The sequence below is a fragment of the Phyllobates terribilis genome, unplaced genomic scaffold, assembly GCF_046119375.1.
Source record: "Phyllobates terribilis strain yellow unplaced genomic scaffold, ASM4611937v1 Scaffold_7__3_contigs__length_470593459, whole genome shotgun sequence".
In the NCBI taxonomy this organism is placed as follows: domain Eukaryota; kingdom Metazoa; phylum Chordata; class Amphibia; order Anura; family Dendrobatidae; genus Phyllobates; species Phyllobates terribilis.
The window spans coordinates 197,915,880-197,939,133 of record NW_027362767.1 but is presented as its reverse complement, the minus strand read 5'-3'; the positions used below and the strand labels follow the sequence as shown (position 1 = coordinate 197,939,133).

At 46.1% G+C, this 23,254-nt stretch overlaps 1 protein-coding gene across 1 annotated transcript in view; it reads left to right on the top strand.

The window, feature by feature from the left end:
* The window catches only part of GABRA3 (gamma-aminobutyric acid type A receptor subunit alpha3), a 283,567-nt gene that overhangs the window by 146,818 nt on the left and 113,495 nt on the right, over positions 1 to 23,254 (top strand). Inside the window, exons 7-8 of the mRNA XM_073639648.1 lie at positions 1,934 to 2,077; positions 8,361 to 8,513. Of these exons, the coding sequence (XP_073495749.1) occupies positions 1,934 to 2,077; positions 8,361 to 8,513 (297 nt within the window). The remainder of the gene's footprint in view (positions 1 to 1,933; positions 2,078 to 8,360; positions 8,514 to 23,254) is intronic.

Below are 23,254 nucleotides of genomic sequence, written 5' to 3'. Positions count from 1 at the left end.
CCCTGGAGAGGCGTCACTAAGCAGCTAACTTGGTGTTCGCTGGGGCCTCTAGTGGTGAGGTCAGGCTTCTGCGGCAGGTTGCTGCCAGATGCCACTCCAGGGCACTTCCAGCAGTAGCTGCTGACCCTAAAGGTGAGAGACAACCACTTGGGACAAGTTCAGACAGGACGGCCACTTGGGACAGGGATCAAAATCACTGGTCTCGGGTAACGGGCAAGTGCCGCCGATTCGGCCACGGGGTGCAGATACTGCTGATGTGGTTTCAGATTCAGGGTTCTGGCCTGTGTACTCAGCCCCCAGGGAGGATGACAGGTGCAGCAGATGTGGCTACAGGATACGGACACCTCCGAAGTGGTCACAGGAACAAAGGCAACCTAGACTAGACGAAGGGACTCAGGATAAGGGAAACAAGATGTGGAATAAATGGACGGGCAACCTGGCAACATACAGTTGCTCACACTAAACACCTACATAACTACAGGGGTTGCTCAGGCATCTTCCAATTGGGGAGGGTGCCTTTTATTCAAGGTGTCTCCCAGCTATTTACTGGCAGGTGAACATGCATTTGACTAAATGCCTTCCAGCTATTGTTGGGAGCATTTACACACTGCACCTTTAACAACAGGGAGTGCGCACTCACAATCCATACCAATGAGACATAGTGGGGAGGAAGGAGGCAGGAGCAGGAGCAAGCCGAGGGCCGCGCCGAGGGCCGGGGCGGTGAGTAAACCAGAGACTCTGCACGCAGGGAGAAAGGGACAGCATGCAGGGGAGCCGGGCACACCGCGACAACTGAAGTCACTGCAGTAAGGCTACGTGCCCATAATCAGGAGCTGCTGCGGGTTTGAAGCTACGTGTTTATGCAGCCTCAAACCCGCAGCGGCCAGATGTTAAAGCATAGTGGATGGATTTCTAGAAGCCCCATGTCCACTATGCATCTCTGTGCACCTGTGGATCACCCGCAGACACTGACATGCGGCGCGTCTTTCAGACTCGTAGCATGTTAGTTTCTCTTGCGGGTCCGCATGTGGACTCTCTCCATAGATTAACATCAATGAGGAAAATAGGCATGTGAAAAAAAAAAATTTGCATAATGAGGGCGGAAGCCGTGCGGCTGCACTGCAAGGTCGGCACCGCAGCGCCTCCGGATCGTGGGCACATACTCTTAAGGCGGCAAAGCCTCACACTGGAGGAGATCAGCGATAGTGACGTCGATGGCATCCAGACTTTAGGCAGTCATTGCTGCAAAGGATTCTCTACAAAGGACTAAAAATAAACATTTTATTTATGGGAAAGTTATTTGTCCAATTACTTCTGAGCCCCCGAAATGAGGAGGCTTTGAAGAAAAATGGCTGCAATTCCTAAACGTTTCACTGGATATTTTTGTTCAATCCCTTTGATTAAACCTGAAAGTCTAAACTTCAATTGCATCTAAGTTGTTTCATTTTACATCCAAAATAGTAGCCTGCAGAGCTGAAATCATGAAGATTCGAGCACTGGCCAAATATTTCTGGACCTAACTGTATTTTGCCTCTGATGTTAAAACATAAAAAATGCTTTATTCGATTTTGTTTTAGCATTTTTCCTTACAAAAAAGAAGAAAATCAAGATTAAAATCAATAATTATTCACAATGTAAAAAAATATATATACATGCAAATTGTGGCTGGTTAGCTGCAAATAGTACACAAAATTAAGGTTCAGAATCAGAGAGACAATTTATAGAAGGTAAAACAAACTCGGTTGTCCATCAGCACATCAAGTCCAACAGAAGAACAAAATTACGAGCCCTTTTCTTAGGCACACTTCACACAGTCCGTATTCCCACACAATAGGACGTCATGGGAAAGTTCACAGAAAGTAAGTGAAATCCAGCAGTGATATTGAGGGCTCTATGTGAGAATGATCATGATGGTGCTTTGTTCCCTCTGCAGATGCTTATCCCAGCACTGAAGTGGTTTATGCGTGGACCAATGGTTCTGATAAATCAGTCGCTGTGGCTCCGGATGGCTCCAGACTCAATCAATATGACCTGTTAGGTTTAGTAGTCGGAACTGAAACCATTCGTTCCAGCACTGGTAAGTACTGACACATGTATTTATTGTGGGTTTTGCCTCATTAAAGACCTGGAGTTCCATGGAGAATGTCCTCATCTGGATTGTTTGTAGTGGAAAACCTAAAGGGAACCTGTCAGCGATCCATGCTGCCCAAACTGCAGGAAGCATGATCAGCAGCATGGTTGCAGTATTCAGACAGGTATATTATTTTCTGAAACACTCTGGTGTTTCAGAGAAAGCATAATTTGAAGACCTGTTAATCACAATCAGCAGCGCTGGGAAGAGCCGACCAGGGTCCATAGCCAGATACCAGAGTAGTCCAGCTCTTCACAGCACTGCTGCAGGTGATTAACAAGTGCCTCCTGACAGTGGCACAACTAGAGTCCGATGGGCCCCGCTGCAAGATTCGGATTAGGTCCCCTCGTCGCATCTTGGTCAGATGTATGGGCCCTTGTAGTGTTCTAAATGTTATAAGGACATACAAATTGCACCCCTCCCCCGTTATGTAGTAATGTCCCCCATACATATATATATACACTGCTCAAAAAAATAAAGGGAACACTGAAATAACACATCCTAGATCTGAATGAATGAAATATTCTCATTGAATACTTTGTTCTGTACAAAGCTGAATGTGCTGACAACAAAATCACACAAAAATCATCAATGGAAATCACATTTATTAACCAATGGAGGCCTGGATTTGGAGTCACCCCCAAAATTAAAGTGGAAAAACACATTACAGGCTGATCCAACTTTGATGTAATGTCCTTAAAACAAGTCACAATGAGGCTCAGTATTGTGTGTGGCCTCCACGTGCCTGTATGACCTCTCTACACCGCCTGGGCATGCTCCTGATGAGGCTGAGTATTGTGTGTGGCCTCCACGTGCCTGTATGACCTCTCTACACCGCCTGGGCATGCTCCTGATGAGGCTGAGTATTGTGTGTGGCCTCCACGTGCCTGTATGACCTCCCTACAATGCCTGGGCATGCTCCTGATGAGGCTCAGTATTGTGTGTGGCGTCCACGTGCCTGTATGACCTCCATACAACACCTGGGCATGCTCCTGATGAGGCTCAGTATTGTGTGTGGCGTCCACGTGCCTGTATGACCTCCCTACAACGCCTGGGTATGCTCCTTATGAGGTTGCAGATGGTCTCCTGTTGGATCTCCTCCCAGACCTGGACTAAAGCATCTGCCAACTCCTGGACAGTCTGTGGTGCAACGTGACGTTGGTGGATGGAGCGAGACATGATGTCCCAGATGTGCTCAATCGGATTCAGGTCTGGGGAACGGGCGGGCCAGTCCATAGCTTCAATGCCTTCATATTGCAGGAACTGCTGACACCCTCCAGCCACATGAGGTCTGGCATTGCCCTGCATTAGGAGGAACCCAGGGCCAACCGCACCAGCATATAGTCTCACAAGGGGTGTGAGGATCTCATCTCGGTACCTAATGGCAGTCAGGCTAACTCTGGCGAGCACATGGAGGGCTGTGCGGCCCTCCAAAGAAATGCCACCCCACACCATTACTGACCCACTGTCAAACCGGTCATGCTGAAGGATGTTGCAGGCAGGAGATCGCTCTCCACGGCGTCTCCAGACTCTGTCACGTCTGTCACATGTGCTCAGTGTGAACCTGCTTTCATCTGTGAAGAGCACAGGGCGCCAGTGGCGACTTTGCCAATCCTGGTGTTCTGTGGCAAATGGCAATCGTCCTGCACGGTGTTGGGCTGTAACCATTTGTGCAGACACATGCACATTTGTGGCCTGCTGGAGGTCATTTTGCAGGGCTCTGGCAGTGCTCCTCCTGTTCCTCCTTGTACAAAGGCGGAGGTAGCGGTCCTGCTGTTGGGTTGTTGTCCTCCTACGGTCCCCTCCACGTCTCCTGGTGTACTGGCTGTCTCCTGATAGCGCCTCCAGCCTCTGGACACTACGCTGACAGACACAGCAAACCTTCTTGCCACAGCTCGCATTGATGTGCCATCCTGGATGAGCTGCACTATCTGAGCAACTTCTGTGGGTTGTAGAGTCCGTCTCATGCTACCACGAGTGTGAAAGCACAACCAACATTCAAAAGTGACCAAAACATCAGCCAGAAAGCATTGGTACTGATATGTGGCCTGTGGTCCCCACCTGCAGAACCTCTCCTTTATTGAGGGTGTCTTGATAATTGCCAATAATTTCCATCTATTGTCTATTCCATTTGCACAACAGCATGTGAAATTGATTGTCAATCAGTGTTGCTTCCTAAGTGGACAGTTTGGTTTCACAGAAGTTTTGATTTACTTGGAGTTATATTCTGTTGTTTAAGTGTTCCCTTTATTTTCTTGAGCAGTGTATATATATATACATATGTATATATACACTACCGTTCAAAAATTTGGGGTCACCCAGACATTTTTGTGTTTTCCATACTTTTATTTATCTAACGAGTTGCAAAATGATTAGAAAATATCGTCCAGACATTGACAAGGTTAGAAATAATGATTTTTATTAGAAAGAATAATTTTCTCCTTCAGACTTTGCTTTGGTCACAGAATGCTCCTTTGCAGCAATTACAGCATTGCAGACCTTTGGCGTTCTAGCTGTTAATTTGCTGAGGTCAGCTTGAGAAATTTCACCCCATACTTCCTGAAGCCCCGCCACAAGTTGGATTGGCTTGATGGGCACTTTTTGCGGACCATACGGTCAAGCTGCTCCCACACCAGCTCAATGGGGTTGAGATCTGGTGACTGCGCTGGCCACTCCATTACAGACAGAATACCAGGTGCCTGCTTCTTCCCTAAATAGTTCATGCATAATTTGGAGGTGTGCTTTGGGTCATTGTCCTGTTGTAGGATGAAATTGTCTCCAATCAAGCGCTGTCCACAGGGTATGGCGTTGCAAAATGTAGTGATAGCCTTCCTTATTCAAAATCCCATTTACCTTGTACAAATCTCCCACTTTACCAGCACCAAAGCAACCCTAGACCATCACATTACCTCCACCATGCTTGACAGATGGCGTCAGGCACTCTACCAGCATCTTTTCAGTTGTTCTGCGTCTCACAAATGTTATTCTGTGTGATCCAAACACCTCAAACTTTGATTCGTCTGTCCAGAAAACTTTTTTCCAATCTTCCTCTGTCCAATGTCTGTGTTCTTTTGCCCATATTAATCTTTTCCTTTTATTAGCCAGTCTCAGATATGGCTTTTTCTTTGCCACTTTGCCCTGAAGGCCAGCATCCCGGAGTCGCTTCTTCACTGTAGATGTTGACATTGGCGGTTTGCGTGTACTATTTAATGAAGCTGCCAGTTGAGGAGCTGTGAGGCATCAATTTTTCAAACTAGAGACTCTAATGTACTTGTCTTGTTGCTCAGTTGCGCAGCGGGGCCTCCCACTTCTCTTTCTACTCTGGTTAGAGCCTGTTTGTGCTCTCCTCTGAAGGGAGTAGTACACACTGTTGTTGGAAATCTTAAGTTTCTTGGCAATTTCTCGCATGGAATAGCCTTCATTTCTAAGAACAAGAATAGACTGTCGAGTTTCACATGAAAGTTCTCTTTTTCTGGCTATTTTGAGAATTTCATAGAACAAACAAATGCTCCAGATTCTCAACTAGCTCAAAGGAAGGTCAATTTTATAGCTTCTCAAATCAGCCAAACCATTTTCAGCTGGGCTAACATACTTGTGCAAGGGTTTTCTAGGGTTTTCTAAACATCCATTAGCCTTCTTACACAGTTAGCAAGCACAATGTACCATTAAAACACTGGAGCGGTGGTTGTTGGAAATGGGCCTCTATACACCTATGTAGATAGTGCAATAAAAACAAGACGTTTGCAGCTAGAATAGTCATTTACCACATTAACAATGTATAGAGTGTATTTCTGATTCATTTAATGTCGGATTCATTGAAAAAAATGTGCTTTTCTTTAAAAAATAATGACATTTCTACATGACCCCAAACTTTTGAATGGTAGTATATATATATATATATATATATATTCATTCCATCCTGGTATATATACCCCTCATCCTGGGCTTATCCTGGTATATGTATATCTCCCATCCTAGTATGTATGTTCTCCATCCTGGCATATGTCCCCTGTTCTTTCTGCCTCTGATTCTACTCGCCTTCTTCCGCTCACCCGCTGCGTGGTGTCCTCTTCTGAAGCCGGCAGCTGACTTCAGCGTGCAAGAGACAGGAGGGCATGATGTCACTGCCATGCGCTCGCAGTCACGTGCACGCCAATGTCAGTTGCCGACCTCTAATTGGCTGGCAGCATTTATTGCAGCGCCCAGACCTGGCGGGTCTGTGTGCAGCAATACACTTCAGCTGAATGTGCGTCCAAAGACGCACATCCAGTTAAAATTTGCGCTGGTGTCGGTGGGCTGTCTCCTGTGTCTAAATAGGAAGAGATCTGTCAATCACTTGCTGTAGTGCTGGGAAGGTCTCCAGCTATGGTCCCCAGACAGATCTTTAAAGTATATTTTCTGTGAAACACTTCAGCATTTCAGAGAATAATATACTTGTCTGCAATCCCGCAGCCAGGCTGCAATTCATGCTGCCCGCAGTTTGAGCAATTCCCTATAAAGAATTCCTATCTCCAGTCTGGGGTTGCCCTTTTTATTTAAAGAATAACTAAACCTTTTTAAGGCTTTTTCATATTTGAGTTCCCTTATAATTAGAAGCAAATCAGTGGGGGTCCAGGTCCTGAGACCACCACTGATCGCTCAAACTCCAAGTATGGATTCAATGTAAAGCATATGAAGCTTATGCTGTTTATTGAATCCATACCCCTCTCTGTACTTGTGCTCAGACAGGAACTTTGTGGTCATGTCGCCTGAGCTGTGCACCTCAGAGTGGGGTAATTGCGCGATTGGTGGTCGTCTCTGGACCACCACTAATCTAAGAAGCCTTCAGAAGAAGCGAGGCAAAATGCACTTCAGCGTAAAGGGACCCAACGCCTGGTATTCCCTGTGCTCTGATGATCATTGCAGCATTAGGTTATTGTACCAACCTTTGAAGAAGCGTGGCGAAACGGCGGCGTCGGGGTGCAGCCACAGGGTCCATGGATGCTTTCCCTATCTAGCTGTAAGTATGCCCACTTTATATCCTTTCCACATCTAATCTGGAATCTCTACTCTCTGCTCATTATTGATACAGGGTTGTTTCTATTGGTGATCTTTACTGCTGTAAACACTTGCACTTTATTTTGTCTCCATTGTTGGACTTTTTTCACTACTGCAGTAATTGCTATTTATTCACCTTGTGTTACAACTAACTCCCAAATGGTGATATGGATGTAGATTCATTGTTAGTGATCCCAGTTATTTATCCTTTTTTTTTGATTGACAGCATAAATTTATTGCATGCTCAAAATTCACTATTTGGGATAGGTCTGCATCATGATTCCCTGTTTGGCTGAGTTCACATTCTCCTGTTTATTTTATATGTTTTTTAATTTTTTTTGATCAATAAAATATTACATTTTATATTTTTGTGTCTATACTCCTGTATGCCGACGACTGTTGGTCTATAGGCATTGTGGTTTAATAATATTCTACCATCATGTATATTTTTTACACCTTGGGCACAGCTGTGGAGGGTGATCGAGGCTCCAGGCAGCCATCTTGGAGGGGAATTATAGTACTTTTTTAATTGACATTGGGTCTATAATAAAAATGTTACCCATTTATTTTGACACTATATGTACCTATTTGATCACTTTATATTCTATGCCGGGCGTATTGTGCATCCCTTTTTTGAGGCATCACCTTATCTACTTATTTTTTAATTTTTTTTTTCTTTATATTTTTGATTCATAAACTAATTATATTTTATCTTAATTATGGATCTCTTCTGTTTTTGGGTAAGAATATGATACCTGGTAAAATGGGTTGTTAGATTATTTATTGAAGTGCCATGCTTTCACATACTGTATATACGGACATCTTTGGTAAACATTTGTTTTTCTTTCCTTGGCTTGCTCTATATAAACATGACAAAATCAACCTTACTTTCCCCAGCCAATCAGTGGGCCTGCATCGTCCAGACCGCTGCGCCCAGTGATGGGTTGCAGCTGATTGGCTGCTCTTCCCAGTTGTATCCCTACACACGGCCATTGTCAGTGCTGACGGTGCCAAACTGTATAGGATACAGCCCTTTGGCTGGAGGAATGGTAAAGCCCATTTGTCAGTTTTGCAGAAAATAACAATGGAACAGCATAACGCTGAGGTTTCATGCGCTCGTATTTGGCTTTGTCATAACCTATATATTGTACTGTATATGTAGGACTGAGTTATTCTTTTGTTTGCCTCTCAGGTGAATACATTGTTATGACCACGCACTTCCACCTAAAGCGCAAGATTGGCTACTTTGTCATTCAAACGTACCTCCCGTGTATAATGACCGTCATCTTGTCCCAAGTGTCGTTCTGGCTGAACAGAGAGTCTGTGCCCGCGAGGACCGTGTTCGGTGAGTTAAGAACCTATAGAAAATGTACAATAATCCAGATTATTCTGTGTCTTGTCCTCTCCCAAGAGCAGTGTACTCCTGCAATCTGCAGAGGTTTACATGCAGAACTAGCAGCAATTGTCACTCATGGCTCTGTGGAATCTGCGATTATCATGATCGGCTCCCAGTAAGGCCGCGTGCAGACAGCCGCACTTCACAGTCCTTCACCATCTACCCATGTGGCTTTTCACTTACTCTTAGAGCCTATGCTCTGCCTATGAAGATTCAGTATAAGTTTGGGTCGGGAGACCTGCGGTCAGTTCGGGCATTACGGTCTGTATAAAGTCATATGAACCTGTCTAAATCAGAATAAAGCCCACCCAAATCACACAAGCACAATACACTCCTCCATAAATGTCTTAGGGTGTAGTTGGTGTCACAGCATCCGCTGTCCACTTCTTTTGTAGTCACAGGAGACCCCAACAATTTGTCTACTTAAATCAGCCCCCCCCCCGCCTCACTTCCATAGTAATAGGGTAAAAACGTCCAACTACCCTGAAATACATTGAGGAACAGAAACCTGTAGTTCCAGCAAAGGTAATATGCGTGTTTATATGTAAAATCATCCTTAAAACCCATCTTGCGTGAGAATATATGTGAATCTAATGAAAATGTAGAGTCCCTGTGGGTGGAGATAAGGGGAGGGGGAAAAAATAATAAATTACTGATAGGGGTTTGTTATAAGTCTCCAAAAATAATGGAAGTAGTGGAGAATATCCTCGTAAAGCAAATAGATGAAACAGCGACTCAAGGAGAAGTCATTATTATGGGGGACTACAACTACCCTGAAATACACTGGGGGACATAAACATGTAGTTCAAGCAAAGGTAATAGGTTTTTGACAACTATGAGAGACAATTACCTTTTACAACTGGTTCAGGACCCAACAAGAAGGGGGGCACTGCTAGACCTAATATTAATCAACAGGCCAGACCGCATATCAAATATACGAGTTGGGGGTCACTTGGGTAATAGTGATCACAAAATAAACAGTTTTCATGTATCCTTTAATAAGATGTGTAGTAGAGGGGTTACAAGGACACTAAACTTCAGGAAGGCAAATTTCCAACGGTTGAGAGATGATCTTAGTGCAATAAACTGGGACGATATCCTGAGACATAAAACTACACAAAGCAAATGGGAGACATTTATTAGCATCCTGAATAGGACTTGTGCACAATATATACCCTATGGGAATAAACATGCTAGAAATAGGAGGAAACCACTATGGCTAAATAGAGCTGTAAGGGGCGCAATAAGAGACAAAAAGAAAGCATTTAGAGAACTAAAGCAAGTAGGTAGTGATGAGGCATTAAATAAATATAGAAAATTTAAATAAATTCTGTAAAACCAAATCAAGGCAGCAAAGATTGAGACAGAGAGACTCATTGCCAGAGAAAGTAAAAATAATCCCAAAATATTATTTAACTATATAATTAGTAAGAAACTAAAAAAATGATAGTGTTGGCCCCCTTAAAAATAGTCTGGGTGAAATGGTCGATGAGGATGAGGAAAAAGCCAATATGCTAAATGATTTTTTTTCAACCGTATTTACACAAGAAAATTGTATGACAGAAAACATGATCAGTGATAACAAAAATTCTCCATTAAATGTCACTTGCTTAACCCAGCAGGAAATATGGCTGGCGTCTAAAAATCACTAAAGTTGACAAATCCCCGGGCCCGGATGGGATACACCCGCGAGTACTGCAGGAATTAAGTAACGTCATAGATAGACCATTATTTTTAATCTTTAAAGTTTCCATAATAACAGGGTCTGTACCACAGGACTGGCGTATAGCAAATGTGGTGTCAATATTCAAAAAGGGGACAAAAACCGAACTTGGAAATTATAGGCCGGTAAGCTTAACCTCTACTGTGGGTAAAATCCTGGAGGGTTTCCTAAGAGATGGTATACTAGAGTATCTGAAGAAGAATAACCTCATGACCCAATATCAACATGGGTTTACGAGGGACCGTTCCTGTCAGACTAATCTGATCAGCTTTTATGAGGAGGCAAGTTCTGGACTGGACCAAGGAAATGCAGTGGATGTTGTGTATATGGACTTCTCAAAAGCTTTTGATACGGTTCCACACAAAAGGTTGATACATAAAATGAGAACAATGGGGATAGGGGAAAATATATGTAAGTGGGTTAAGAACTGGCTCAGTGATAGGAAACAAAGGGTGGTTATTAATGGAACACACTCAGACTGGGTCTCAGTTAACAGTGGGGTACCACAGGGGTCAGTATTGGGCCCGCTTCTTTTTAACAAATTTATTAATGACCTTGTAGGGGGCATACAGAGTAGCATTTCAATATTTGCAGATGACACTAAACTCTGTAGGGTAATCAATACAGAGGAGGACAATTTTATATTACAGGAGGATCTATATAAACTAGAAGCTTGGGCTGATAAATGGCAAATGAGCTTTAATGGGGATAAATGTAAGGTAATGCACTTGGGCAGAGGAAATAAAATGTATAATTATATGCTTAATTGTAAAACACTGGGCAAAACTGTAACTGAAAAAGACCTGGGTGTATTGGTGGACGAAAAGCACACGTTTGGTGGCCAGTGTCAGGCAGCTGCTGCAAAGGCAAATAAAATAATGGGATGCATTAAAAGAGGCATAGATGCTCATGAGGAGAAGATAATTTTACCTCTATACAAGTCACTAGTGCGACCACACTTGGAATACTGTGTACAGTTCTGGTCTCCGGTGTATAAGAAAGACATAGCTGAACTAGAGCGGGTGCAGAGAAGAGTGACCAAGGTTATTAGAGGACTGGGGGGGTCTGCAATACCAAGACAGGTTATTACACTTGGGGTTATTTAGTTTGGAAAAACGAAGGCTTAGGGGTCATCTTATTACTATGTACAAATATATGAGGGGACAGTACAAAGACCTTTCTACTGATCTTTTTACTCTGAGGCCAGAGACGGGGACAAGGGGGCATCTTCTACATCTGGAGGAAAGAAGGTTTAATCATAATCACAGATGAGGATTCTTTACTGTAAGAGCAGTGAGACTATGGAGCTCTCTGCCGCATGAAGTTGTAATGAGTGATTCACTACTAATAGTGTTGAGTGAACATGCTCGACACTGCTCGGTACTCACCCGAGCATCACGCTACTCGGAATGTTCGGCGAGCACCGAGCATTTCCGGGGTACTCGGGCGGGAGATCGAGTCTCCGCCCTGCACGCTTGGAACTCTTTACAGAGCCAATGAACATGCAGGGATTGCCAGCCAGTCACTGTAATGCCGCAGCCATGTTGGTTGTCGGCATTACATTGATTGGCTGGCCGCACAGCGTCACCTCGAGTTTTTAAAACTGGGCGCCTACATCTTGGACACAGACGGCTGGGATCAGACAGTGTAGGGACAGCGTTGCTGATTTAGGGAGAGATATATATACTGCGAAATAGTTAGTGTAGGGTCTGTAAAGGCTGCCAGATCAAACAAACAGTCCTTCTCAGGACTAATATCCATCCCAGATATCAGGCAGGCAGACAGGCTGTATAGGAGACGCAGTGGTTATACCAGCAAACCCTGCATTACAGTCCCGTGTGCTCCTGTTGCTGAAATTGCTGGACTTAGCTCCAGGTCTCGGGGGCCAGGAAAAATCCTTTTTCTTCATCTAAATGCTCTTTTTTTTCCCTCCTTCACACTGTACAAATACCCATCATATTAACCTTTTGGTGTGCCCCCCCCCTCCCCCCCCCCAAAAAAAAAAAAAAAAAAAAAAAAAAAAAGTGTGTCTGTGACAGTTCAGACACAAATATATCTGTTTAAAATAGTCTGGTGTAGGCCAGAGAAACAGAAGTGTCGTTTTGCAGTTCCACTGTTCAAACCTCTGTATTATCCACTTTTGGGCCATTTGTACCTAAAAAAAACAGTTTGAGTGTGTCGCTCACTGTTCAGCCGCAAATATATATATTTAAAAAAGTCTGGTATACACCAGTAAATTATAACTGTGGTTTTGCTGTTCCACGGTAAAAAATCTCTATTATCCTGCTTTTGGCATTTTTTGCCGTAAAAAAAAACTGTAATAGTGTCTCCCTGATTGTTCAGACACAAATATATCTGTTTAAAAGAGTCTGGTGTAGGCCAGAGAAATAGAACTGTGGTTTTGCAGTTCCACGGGTCAAATATCTGTATTATCCTGCTTTTGTCATTTTTTGCCGTAAAGAAAAACAGTAATAGTGTCTCCTGATTGTTCAGACACCAATATATCTGTTTAAAAGAGTCTGGTATACATCAGTAAATTATAACTGTGGTTTTGCCATCCCACAGTAAAAAATCTCTATTATCCAGCTTTTGGTATTTTTTCCGTAAAGAAAAACAGTAATAGTTTCTCCCTGATTGTTCAGATTGTTTAAAGAGTCGGGTGTAGGCCATAGAAATAGAACTGTGGTTTTCCTCTTCCACAGTTCTAATCTACTTTTTATTACCCTTTTTCCATTGATAGTGCGAGTGTAATCTATTTTACTTCCTTTACAATGGGCAAAGCGCGTGGCAAGGGAGGTGGAACTTGACATTCTGGTGATGGTGCGTGCAGAGGACGGGGCCGTGGCCAAGGTGAAAATGTGCCACAACCAACAACCACATCTTCTCGCTCCCACTTCTTGACCGAATTACTAGGGAAGCACAGAACACCACCAGTATTGCGAACTGATCAGTGTGAACAGGTTATTAATTGGATAGCAGATGATAATTCCTGTTACCTGGGCACCACCACCTCCGGTCTGTCTTCCACACGGTCAACTCTTAGTAGCCGTGAGTCTCGACCGCATACTCCTCCTCACCCTGATGCTCCTTCCTCCCACCATGCCGAGTGTCGTCAGACAGCAACTGATCCCACACTTGGACACTCTGAAGAGCTGTTCACTGGTCCATTTCCATATTTGTGCCCCTCGCCTGTTCGCTTGAAGTGGTGGAAGAGGAGATCCCATGTAGCGATGCCCAAATATTTGAACAGCCACGGCCACAGGAAGTCGACACTGGCAATTTGTCACAAGAGGTGGACGATGACGAGACACAATTGCCAGGAAGTGAGGAGGAGGATCGTGGTGCGCAAGTGAAAGAGGAGGAGGTGGTGGATGATCTAGTAACTGACCCAACGTGGCAGGAGGACATGCAGAGCGAGGCCAGCAGCACACAGGGTGAGGGAGGCAGAGTACCCCAACAGGCAGGAAGAAGCAGTGTGGTGGCCACACACAGAAGGCAGGCAACAGTTCCCCGTAACACCAACATGAGAGACGTTGGCAGTACAACCCGTAGGTCTTCCAAAGTCTGGAATTTTTTTAAAGACTCTGCTGATAACCCCAAAAAGGCCATTTGTACCACCTGCCATGCCAGCATCAGCAGGGGTGACAAAACTACCAGCCTGACCACCACCGGCATGATCAGGCACATGGCAGCAAAGCACCCGACTTTGTGGGGCGAACCCCAGGGTCCACGAACAGTGTCAGCGGGTGTCACCACTGCTTCTTCCACTGCTGTGCGTGCAATAGAACCCCCTGTTGTGTGTGCAAGGCAATCCCCTGTCCATACTGCATGCAAAGATGTCCCCTCCTCTCAGTCTTCACTTGTTATGGCAGTTTCTCAAGAAACAGCATCAACGTCCACGTCTACGTCCCACCGCTGCGTTCAATTGTCCATATCCCAGACCTTTGAACGAAAGCGGAAATTCGCAGCTAACGCCCCACAGGCCACAGTTCTAAATTCACACATTTCAGGACTGCTTGCATTGGAAATGCTGCCTTTTAGGCTGGTGGAGACGGAATCCTTCCGCAACCTTATGGCGGTGGCCGTCCCTCGGTACTCGGTCCCCAGCCGACACTATTTTGCCCGGTGTGCCATCCCCGCACTACACAAGCACGTGTCCCAAAACATCTGCCGTGCCCTCAACAACGCAGTTACTGGGGGAGTCCACCTGACAATGGACACGTGGACAAGTGCTTGTGGCCAGGGACAGTACATCTCCCTGATGGCACACTGGGTAAACATAGTGGAAGCCGGGACCCAGTTGGACGTTGGGATGGAACACATCCTCCCCACACCGAGGATTGCGGGCCTTATGTCAGTCAGAGTTGCCCCCACAGTGTACAGCTCCTGCGCATCTTCCTCCTCCTCATGTTCAGCCTCCATCTCAGATATCACCACATCAATTACAAGCTGGAAGCACTGCAGTACTGCCACCGCCAAGCGGCAACAGGCTGTGCTGAAACTCATAAGCTTAGGTGAGAAACCTCACACTGCTTGTGAGTTGTGGACAGCTGTGAAAGAGCAGGCAGATCTGTGCCTGACACCGCCGAACCTACATCCAGGCATGGTCGTGTGTGACAATGGCCGTAACCTGGTGGCGGCTCTGAGGCGAGGTGAGATAACACACGTACCATGCCTGGCTCATGTGCTTAACCTTGTGGTTCAGCGGTTTCTTAAATCGTACCCCGAGTTGCCAGATCTGCTCGTCAAAGTACGCCACCTGTCAGCTCATTTTCGCAAGTCGGCTACAGCTTCCGCCACCCTTGCTGTGTTGCAGCAGCGTTTGCAGCTTCCGTCACACCGACTGGTGTGTGATGTCCTCACACGTTGGAACTCTACCCTCCACATGTTGCAAAGGATTTGTGAGCAGAAGAGAGCAGTTGTGGACTACCAGCTGCAACAAGGCCGTCGATATTCAGGTCAGACTCCACACATAAGACCTCAGGAGTGGACCTGGATGTCTGACATATGTACCATCTTGACAAACTTTGAGGAGTCCACCAAGATGGTGAGTGGCGATGATGCCAACATTAGAGTCAGCATTCCACTTGTCTGTCTTTTGCAACGCTCTCTGCAGAGAATTAAAGAGGAGGCATTGCAGCCAGAGTATGATGAGATGGATCAAGAAGCCGTAGCGGTCGATTACACACAGCCCAGCCTCATCTCATCCCAATGTGCATTGGGGGACAATGAGGGAGAGGAGGAGGAGGAGGAAGAACAGGAGCTTGTATCATGCGCTGTAGACGGTAGTACCTGTACAACTCTCATACCGTCGGTTCAGCGTGGGTGGCCTGAGGACAGGGGGGAGAAGGAGGAGGAGGAGAGCATGGTCAGTCGTCATCTTGGTGAGGACATGGAAGTCTTGCCCTTTACCAGTCTGGCATGCATGGCTGACTTTATGTTACGCTCTGCCTTAACCGTGACCCTCACGTTGTCAAAATGTTGGGTGACAGTCGTTACTGGTTGGTGACACTTTTAGACCCTCGCTACAAGGAGAACTTTCACTCTCTCATTCCTGAGGTGGAGAGGTCTACAAAAATGGGGCAGTACCAGAAGGCCCTTGCTGCAGAACTGTTAAAAAAATTCCCATCTGAACACGCTAGCGGCAGAGGTCACAGTTCGTTGCCCAACCAAGGCGTACATGCGAGATAGACGCAACTCCAATCCAGCAGAGGCAGGGGAACACTGTCAACGTTCTGGGACAGTTTTCTCAGACCCTCCCTTCGGACAGACCCTGAGGCGCGGGGTACTCAACCAAGGAGTGGAAAGTTTCAAAAGATGGTGAGGGAGTACCTTGCCGACCGTACCAGCGTCCTCCGTGATTCCTGTGTGCCTTTTAAGTATTGGGTATCCAAGCTGGACACTTGGAATGTACTCGCTCTGTACGCCTTGGAGGTCCTGGCCTGCCCTGCCGCTAGCATGTTATCGGAGCGTGTTTTTAGTGCTGCTGGGGGAATTATAACTGATAAGCGCACTCGCCTGTCAACTGACAATGCTGACAAGCTGACCCTTATCAAAATGAACAAGGGCTGGATTGGGCCAGACTTCTCATCACCACCAAATCACAGTAGAGTAACATAAAGTCAAATCCACTGTGTTATTTGGGGAGGTGTATTCACACCCACACATGGGTATATGCTTCCTCATTTCGGCTGTTTTATGTTCTTCTCCTTATCCTCAGCCTCCACCACCACTATACCACCAGGGTGACCGTGGTCCATGTTGCCATTATTGAAAGTTACTCCGTCCTTATTTTTGTCATCTTTTGCTTGGAAGGCATAGACAAAGACTATTGGAGACCCACTCCCCAATAATGGGAATAATGTTTGTAATATGCTATACTGTATGGCTCTTGTAAGGGGCATTAAAACAGTCTTGTTAAGCTACTGGGACCTCCACGTCTCTTTGAGGGGCATTAAAACCGTATTGTTAAGCTACTGGGACCTCCACGTCTCTTCCAAGGGGCATTAAAACCATCTTGTTAAGCTACTGGGACCTCCACGTCTCTTCCAGGGGGAATTAAAACCGTCTTGTTAAGCTACTGCGACCTCCAAGTCTCTTCCAAGGGGCATTAAAACCGTCTTGTTAAGCTACTGGGACCTTCGCGTCTCTTCCGAGGGGCATTAAAACCATCTTGTTAAGCTACTGTGACCTCCACCACTTTTCCAAGGGGCATTAAAACCGTCTTGTTAAGCTACTGGGACCTCCACGTCTCTTTCGAGGGGCATTAAAACCATCTTGTTAAGCTACTGTGACCACCACTTTTCCAAGGGGCATTAAAACCATCTTGTTAAGCTACTGGAACCTCCACGTCTCTTCCGAGGGGCATTAAAACCGTCTTGTTAAGCTACTGGGACCTCCACGTCTCTTCCGAGGGGCATTAAAACTGTCTTGTTACGCTACTGGGACCTCCACGTCTCTTCCGAGGGGCATTAAAACCGTCTTGTTAAGCTACTGGGACCTCCACGTCTCCTCCGAGGGGCGCTAAAACCGTCTTATTAAGCTACTGGGACCTCAACGTCTCTTCCGAGGGGCATTAAAACCGTCTTGTTAAGCTACTGTGACCTCCACATATCTTCCGAGGGGCATTAAAACCGTCTTGTTAAGCTACTGGGATCTCCACGTCTCTTCTGAGGGGCATTAAAACCGTCTTGTTAAGCTACTGGGACCTCCACGTCTCTTCCGAGGGGCATTAAAACCGTCTTGTTAAGCTACTGTGACCGCCACCACTTTTCCAAGAGGCATTAAAACCGTCTTGTTAAGCTACTGTGACCTCCACCACTTTTCCAAGAGGCATTAAAACCATCTTGTTAAGCTACTGTGAAGAACCTAGAATATAAGACATATTTTCAGTTGTTTCACACTTTTTTGTTAAGTATATAATTCCACATGTGTTAATTCATAGTTTTGATGCCTTCAGTGTGAATGTACAATTTTCAAAGTCATGAAAATACAGAAAAATCTTTAAATGAGAAGGTGTGTCCAAACTTTTGGTCTGTACTGTATATTTACACGACCAATCACTTGAACCAACATAAAATGTACACAGTTCACTGTCTTCTTTGTGAGCACTCAGGGCGGACGCCTTAGCAGAATATCCTCAAACAGAAAACAACTGGACCTGTTATTATGACGTCCAGCCACTAGATTTGATCAGCTTCCTAGGTCACCAATGTCTCTGTTACAGGAGCAGAAACAGGTTCAGATCAATCCCAGTATTATTTCTCGGAGCTCTCCTATGGTGTCCACGTTTACCAGAGTCTCGATATACTGGAGCTCACACAGTCTCCATCAGTCCATCTGTATTCTCAGTAATAGTAATGTTCCTTGTGATGCTGTGAATCCTATCTAGCTCTCCCTAACTAACTGAACAGTCTGTGGCGGGTCACACAGTAAAGTTTACTGACGGAGCCTCTCCCTCTGTATTACACCGTCCAATTTGGGTCACTTTTAGGCTCCCAATCCTCCGTGTCTTTCTGGCAGAACCTCTCCTCCTCAAAGTCACCTCACGACGACTCTGTTTTCTACTTCCTATTTTCAGTGTTTCCTTCTCTTGTTCAATGGTGACCTCTACTGGCCGGACTAAATTATTGCGGCATCATATCTTATAACAGAAAACATTAACATACTACACTCCACCGCATTTATAGTTTGGCGTCCCGACAAACGGTTTCTCACTACTCACACTAGTAACATTAGGGGCTGTCCCAGGTACATCAGGAATTTGCACTGTCGGACTCTGCATGTCCGGGGAATCGGCCCCAAAGTCATCCCAACAGTCACATTCAACATTGCTCGGTGAAACCGCCGCAGACGGCTCAGGCGATTCTGAGGGAGAGATAGGTAGGTGTGTCAGACATACACCTCTTTAACCAATTTCGGTGCATGGTGCAACGGATTCCAATGCACCCTTCAGGAACCACTGTATACACACTTCCCCTGGAAATACCCTTTCCACTACTGTGTAAGGCGCATCCTCCCACCTGTCACTTAATTTCCCTCCCGGACATGTGACTTATCACCCACCAGGAACTCATCCTCTTGCAGCAGTCCCCGATCTCAGTGGGGATGATCCTGTACGCTTTCTTACACTATTTGGTGGATTTCTCGCAACTTTTGGCGATGATACTGGACTCACTCACTGGCTGTATGATACTCCGACTCATCCAGTGCAGTCAGTCCCAGTTCTTCGATTTCTCGTCCAGGCCGACCAAACATCATCACGTAAGGCATGTGTAGCGCCCCGAGGGTTCGGCCGCTACAGGGGTATTGCACCTCTGCCAGAGGTGTGATATTCCACTCCCGGGTAAGGATGGAGTATGGACCAGGGCTCAGTTAGCTGCATACAGCACACACACCCCATTTCCGAGGGGCAGCTCAACGGTGCTCCCATTAGACATAAATGCAGGCACGACAGACCATGTCCCTGGCTGGAGTGGGGAGGGGGGAGGAATACCCAGTGATGTAGGAGCAGATAGGGGTTGGGTCCTGAGCGTAGGTAGGAGCCCATTGGTTGCTGGTCACCTGGGCTCATGTTTTAGGGGAAGGTATATAAGGTGGGCACCATCTTAGATCAGGGTCAGTCGGGTCTGTTCAGTGAGAGAAGACAGGGAGCAGAGGCTCTGTAGGAGCTCTGCTCAGAGGCAGGCCTAGAGAAAAGGCCGGGAACAGAAAGGAACAAGAACAGAAAGGAACAGAAACAGCAAGGAACAGCAGGGGAAGAGAGAGAGAATAACAGAAGGGCTCAGGAACAAGAAGGCAGAAGGGACCCTAAGAACCCACGAGAATACCGGGTGAAGGGTCAGGCAGATTAAGGGTACCGGATCCCAAGTTGGTGGAGGAGAAACAACCCTCAGCCAAAGACCGGAGGTCGTGATCATTTATTGGTGCGACACCTCATCAAACCTGCTAGGAAGGCACCATATAGAACAGCGGGGAACGGGATCCACGTTTACCCGCACAAGTTCGCGGCAGCTGGACAAAAGTGGGTCACTGGTGAGGCAGGCCAGAGAAAGGATAGAAGGGGGTCCTGGGCAATGCTCCTGAACTGCCTGGGGGTTGACCGAGCCCCTCACCTGGTGGACACCGCACGGCTTGGGTGATCACTACCTGTACAGAAGTGACCCGGAGAATCTGAACTGTGAGTAAAAGGCATTGGACTGTAGTACGTTGTCTGTGTACTCTTTCGCTCCTCCAGCACTAACGGCACTGGGACTCTCTTCACCATCATCCCCACCATCCACCGCACTGCCTTGGGGTTACACTCTTCCCGTGGGGAGTTATACAATCTCAGCTGCACACACCATCAACCTCAGGGGACTGCCTTGTAGCGGCGGTACCTAATAACCGCAATCCACGGGTGGCGTAGTCGGACATCACTTAACACATCTAAGGACTACCACTGGTCTGACCACCCAGAGCCACGGGACCGGGTTGCCACCACTACCCCCATCGTCTCCCTATTGCCCGGTTCCGAGTGCCCCACGGCCCAGGGGGCGAGTCACATGAACCCTGTGGTGCTATGGACTCTGTTATAGGCCCACATAAGTTCTGGGATGAACTCAGTCCATCGCTCCTTTTGCCTCTGTTCCAGCGTTCTCAGCATCTGGAGCAGTGTTCGGTTGAATCGCTTGCAAGCCCCATTTCCTTGTGGGTGATAAGGCATCATCCGCGATTGCTGAATCCCATAGACCTGCAGCAACTCCGTCATGAGCTGACCCTGAAAGAAAGAACCTTGATCTGAATGCACCCTTTGGGGACACCCATAAACCAGAATGAAATGCTTACAAATCGCCTCTGCTGCGGACTTAGCTGTCTGATCCTTGGTGGGAACAGCCACAGCAAACTTTGTAAAATGATCGGTCATGAATGATGGCCACTTTTGGAGTACCCGACTGTTAGGTAATCCACCATTAATATCTCCAACGGGGCAGACATCACGATCGTCTGAACAGGGGCGCTCTGTTCTGGTGACTTATTCCATTCACATGGCCGGCAACTAGCACACACCTCTCTCACAACTTCTTCAAAGCCTGGTGTGTACTTGAACCTGTGTAACTATTGATAAGTCTTCTCCAGCCCAAAGTGTGCACCCCATGCATGAGCCTCTCGTGCAATATCTGGAGCAACTGAGGATGGGATTACCACCTGCCAATGGTACCCCAGCTCTGCCTCTACATAGATCCAGTGATACAGTACCCCTTCCGCTATTGCCAATCGGTCCCACTGCCGTAGCAGTTTCTGCCCTTCTACGCCCAGCCGAGCTCTCGACCTTCCATCGGGCCAGGACTTTTGACTCAGCCATTTTTTTCCTATTACCCATGACAGCACCACAATGAGAGAGGGGATCCGCCCTTCCAGGACAGGAAACCTACAGAATAAAAGGGCGGCACCTCTCCACCACCTCAGTTGGCTTCCTTTTAGAACCCTCCTGTTTGTTTTTTACATCTTGTGTTTTGCGGTCATGTGACCATCTGCCTTTATATTCCAGCTCTGCCCTTTTGGCTGTGCTGGACTTCAGTGTTTGACTGTTTCTCTAGCCAGGTGCTTCTGTGCCTTTCTCTGTCAGTTAGTTTTGTCCTTTTGGGACCTCTAGTACTTTTTTTCTGTTTGTCTTTTTGTGTTCTGCAACAACTTCTCTGTTTAGGAGGTGTCTCATTTTTGTCCCAGTCCTTAGTTCTTTTAGGGACCCCTCCCCTTATGCTATAGGTCTTCGTTCAGACTAGCCGAGGACTAAGGCGGGTCTGTTCGCTAGGAACAGGCAGCCCACTACATCGTAGGGATTCAGCTTAGTTTTACTGTAGGGACAGTTTTCCTTTATCTTTCCTTAGTTGCAGATCATAGCAGTAAGTTCAGCCCAAAAAAACTAAAAGGAAAGAAATTTGGGGATCAGTATGGTTTCCGTCCAGGATTTGGCTCAACGCCTGCAGGGATTGTCTCTGGAGGTGGCCGAGCTCCAGCAACACGTGAGTAGCTGTTCTGAAGCGCATCTTGTGGAACCCAAGGTAGGACTGCCTGATGTTTTTTATGGTAAACAGCAAGATTTTTTTTCCTTTAAAAATGCTTGTTTGTTATATTTTCGTTTGAGACCAACCTCTGGGAATGAATCACAGCGCATTGGTTTTATTATGTCACTTTTGCGCATTGCCGTTAATTCCTGACTTGTTTAACCAGTTGGTGGGGGCCAAGTGGTTCTCTAAAATTGATCTCCGGGGGGCATACAATTTGTTACGAGTGAAGGAGGGTGATGAATGGAAAACTGCTTTTAACACTCTGGTAGGTCATTTTGAGAATCTGGTGATGCCTTTTGGTCTTACCAATGCACCTGCATTTTTTCAGAACCTTATTAATGACATCCTGAGACCTTTGATTGGTAAGAATGTGGTTGTGTATTTGGATAACATTTTGATTGATTCACCAGATCTAGAGTCCCATTGGCAGAGTGTACATGAAGTTTTGCAGTTATTGAGTGATAATTCACTTTTTGCTAAGCTGGAGAAATGTGAGTTCGTTGTGCAGAGAATTAGTTTTTTGGGCTACATTGTCTCCAGTGAGGGCTTTGAGATGGACCCGGTGAAGGTTCAGGCTGTGCAGGAATGGCCTAGGCCCATTGGTTTGAAATCTATACAGAGATTTTTGGGTTTTGCCAATTATTACAGGAAATTCATTAAGAATTTTTCTGTAATTGTTAAGCCTCTGACCGATCTCACCAGGAAAGGTGCGAATACGGTCCAGTGGACTACTGAGGCCATTGAAGCGCTTGAGTATCTCAAAGAGAGGTTCAGTTCTGCCCCTATCCTTATGTAGCCTGAGGAGACCAAGCCTATTTTGGTCGAGGTTGATGCTTCATCGGTGGGGGGTCAGAGCAGTTTTATCTCAGGAGAACAAGGATCATTGTGCCTTTTTTCTAAAAAATTTTTGGAAACCGAACTGAATTATGATGTTGGAAATCGGGAGTTGCTGGCTATTAAACTCGCGTTTGAACATTGGCATCATTTTTTGGAAGGCGCTAGATTTCCTATTCAGGTTTTCACAGATCATAAGAATTTGATCTATCTGGATGCTGCCAAGTGCTTGAATGCCCGTCAAGCTAGGTGGGCACTTTTTTTTTTCTCGGTTTCATTTTTCTGTTACCTATATCCCTGAAACTAAGAATGTTAAAGGTGATGCTTTATCTCGCAGCTTCTCTCCTACGGTCGGTGCCGAGGAGGAGGAGAGCATTTTGCAGAAGGGAGTTGTGGTGGCAGCATTGGACTCCGTTTTGGAGTATGGGATTCTGAAAGCTCAAGATGATGCTCCATCTAACACTCCCCATGGGAGCTTGTTCGTGCCTAGAGCCTTTAGGAAAGATTTGTTTGTGGAGTGTCATGAGTCTTGTTTGGCAGGTCATCCAGGAATTTCAGAGACTAAGAGACTTATCAGTCGCAGT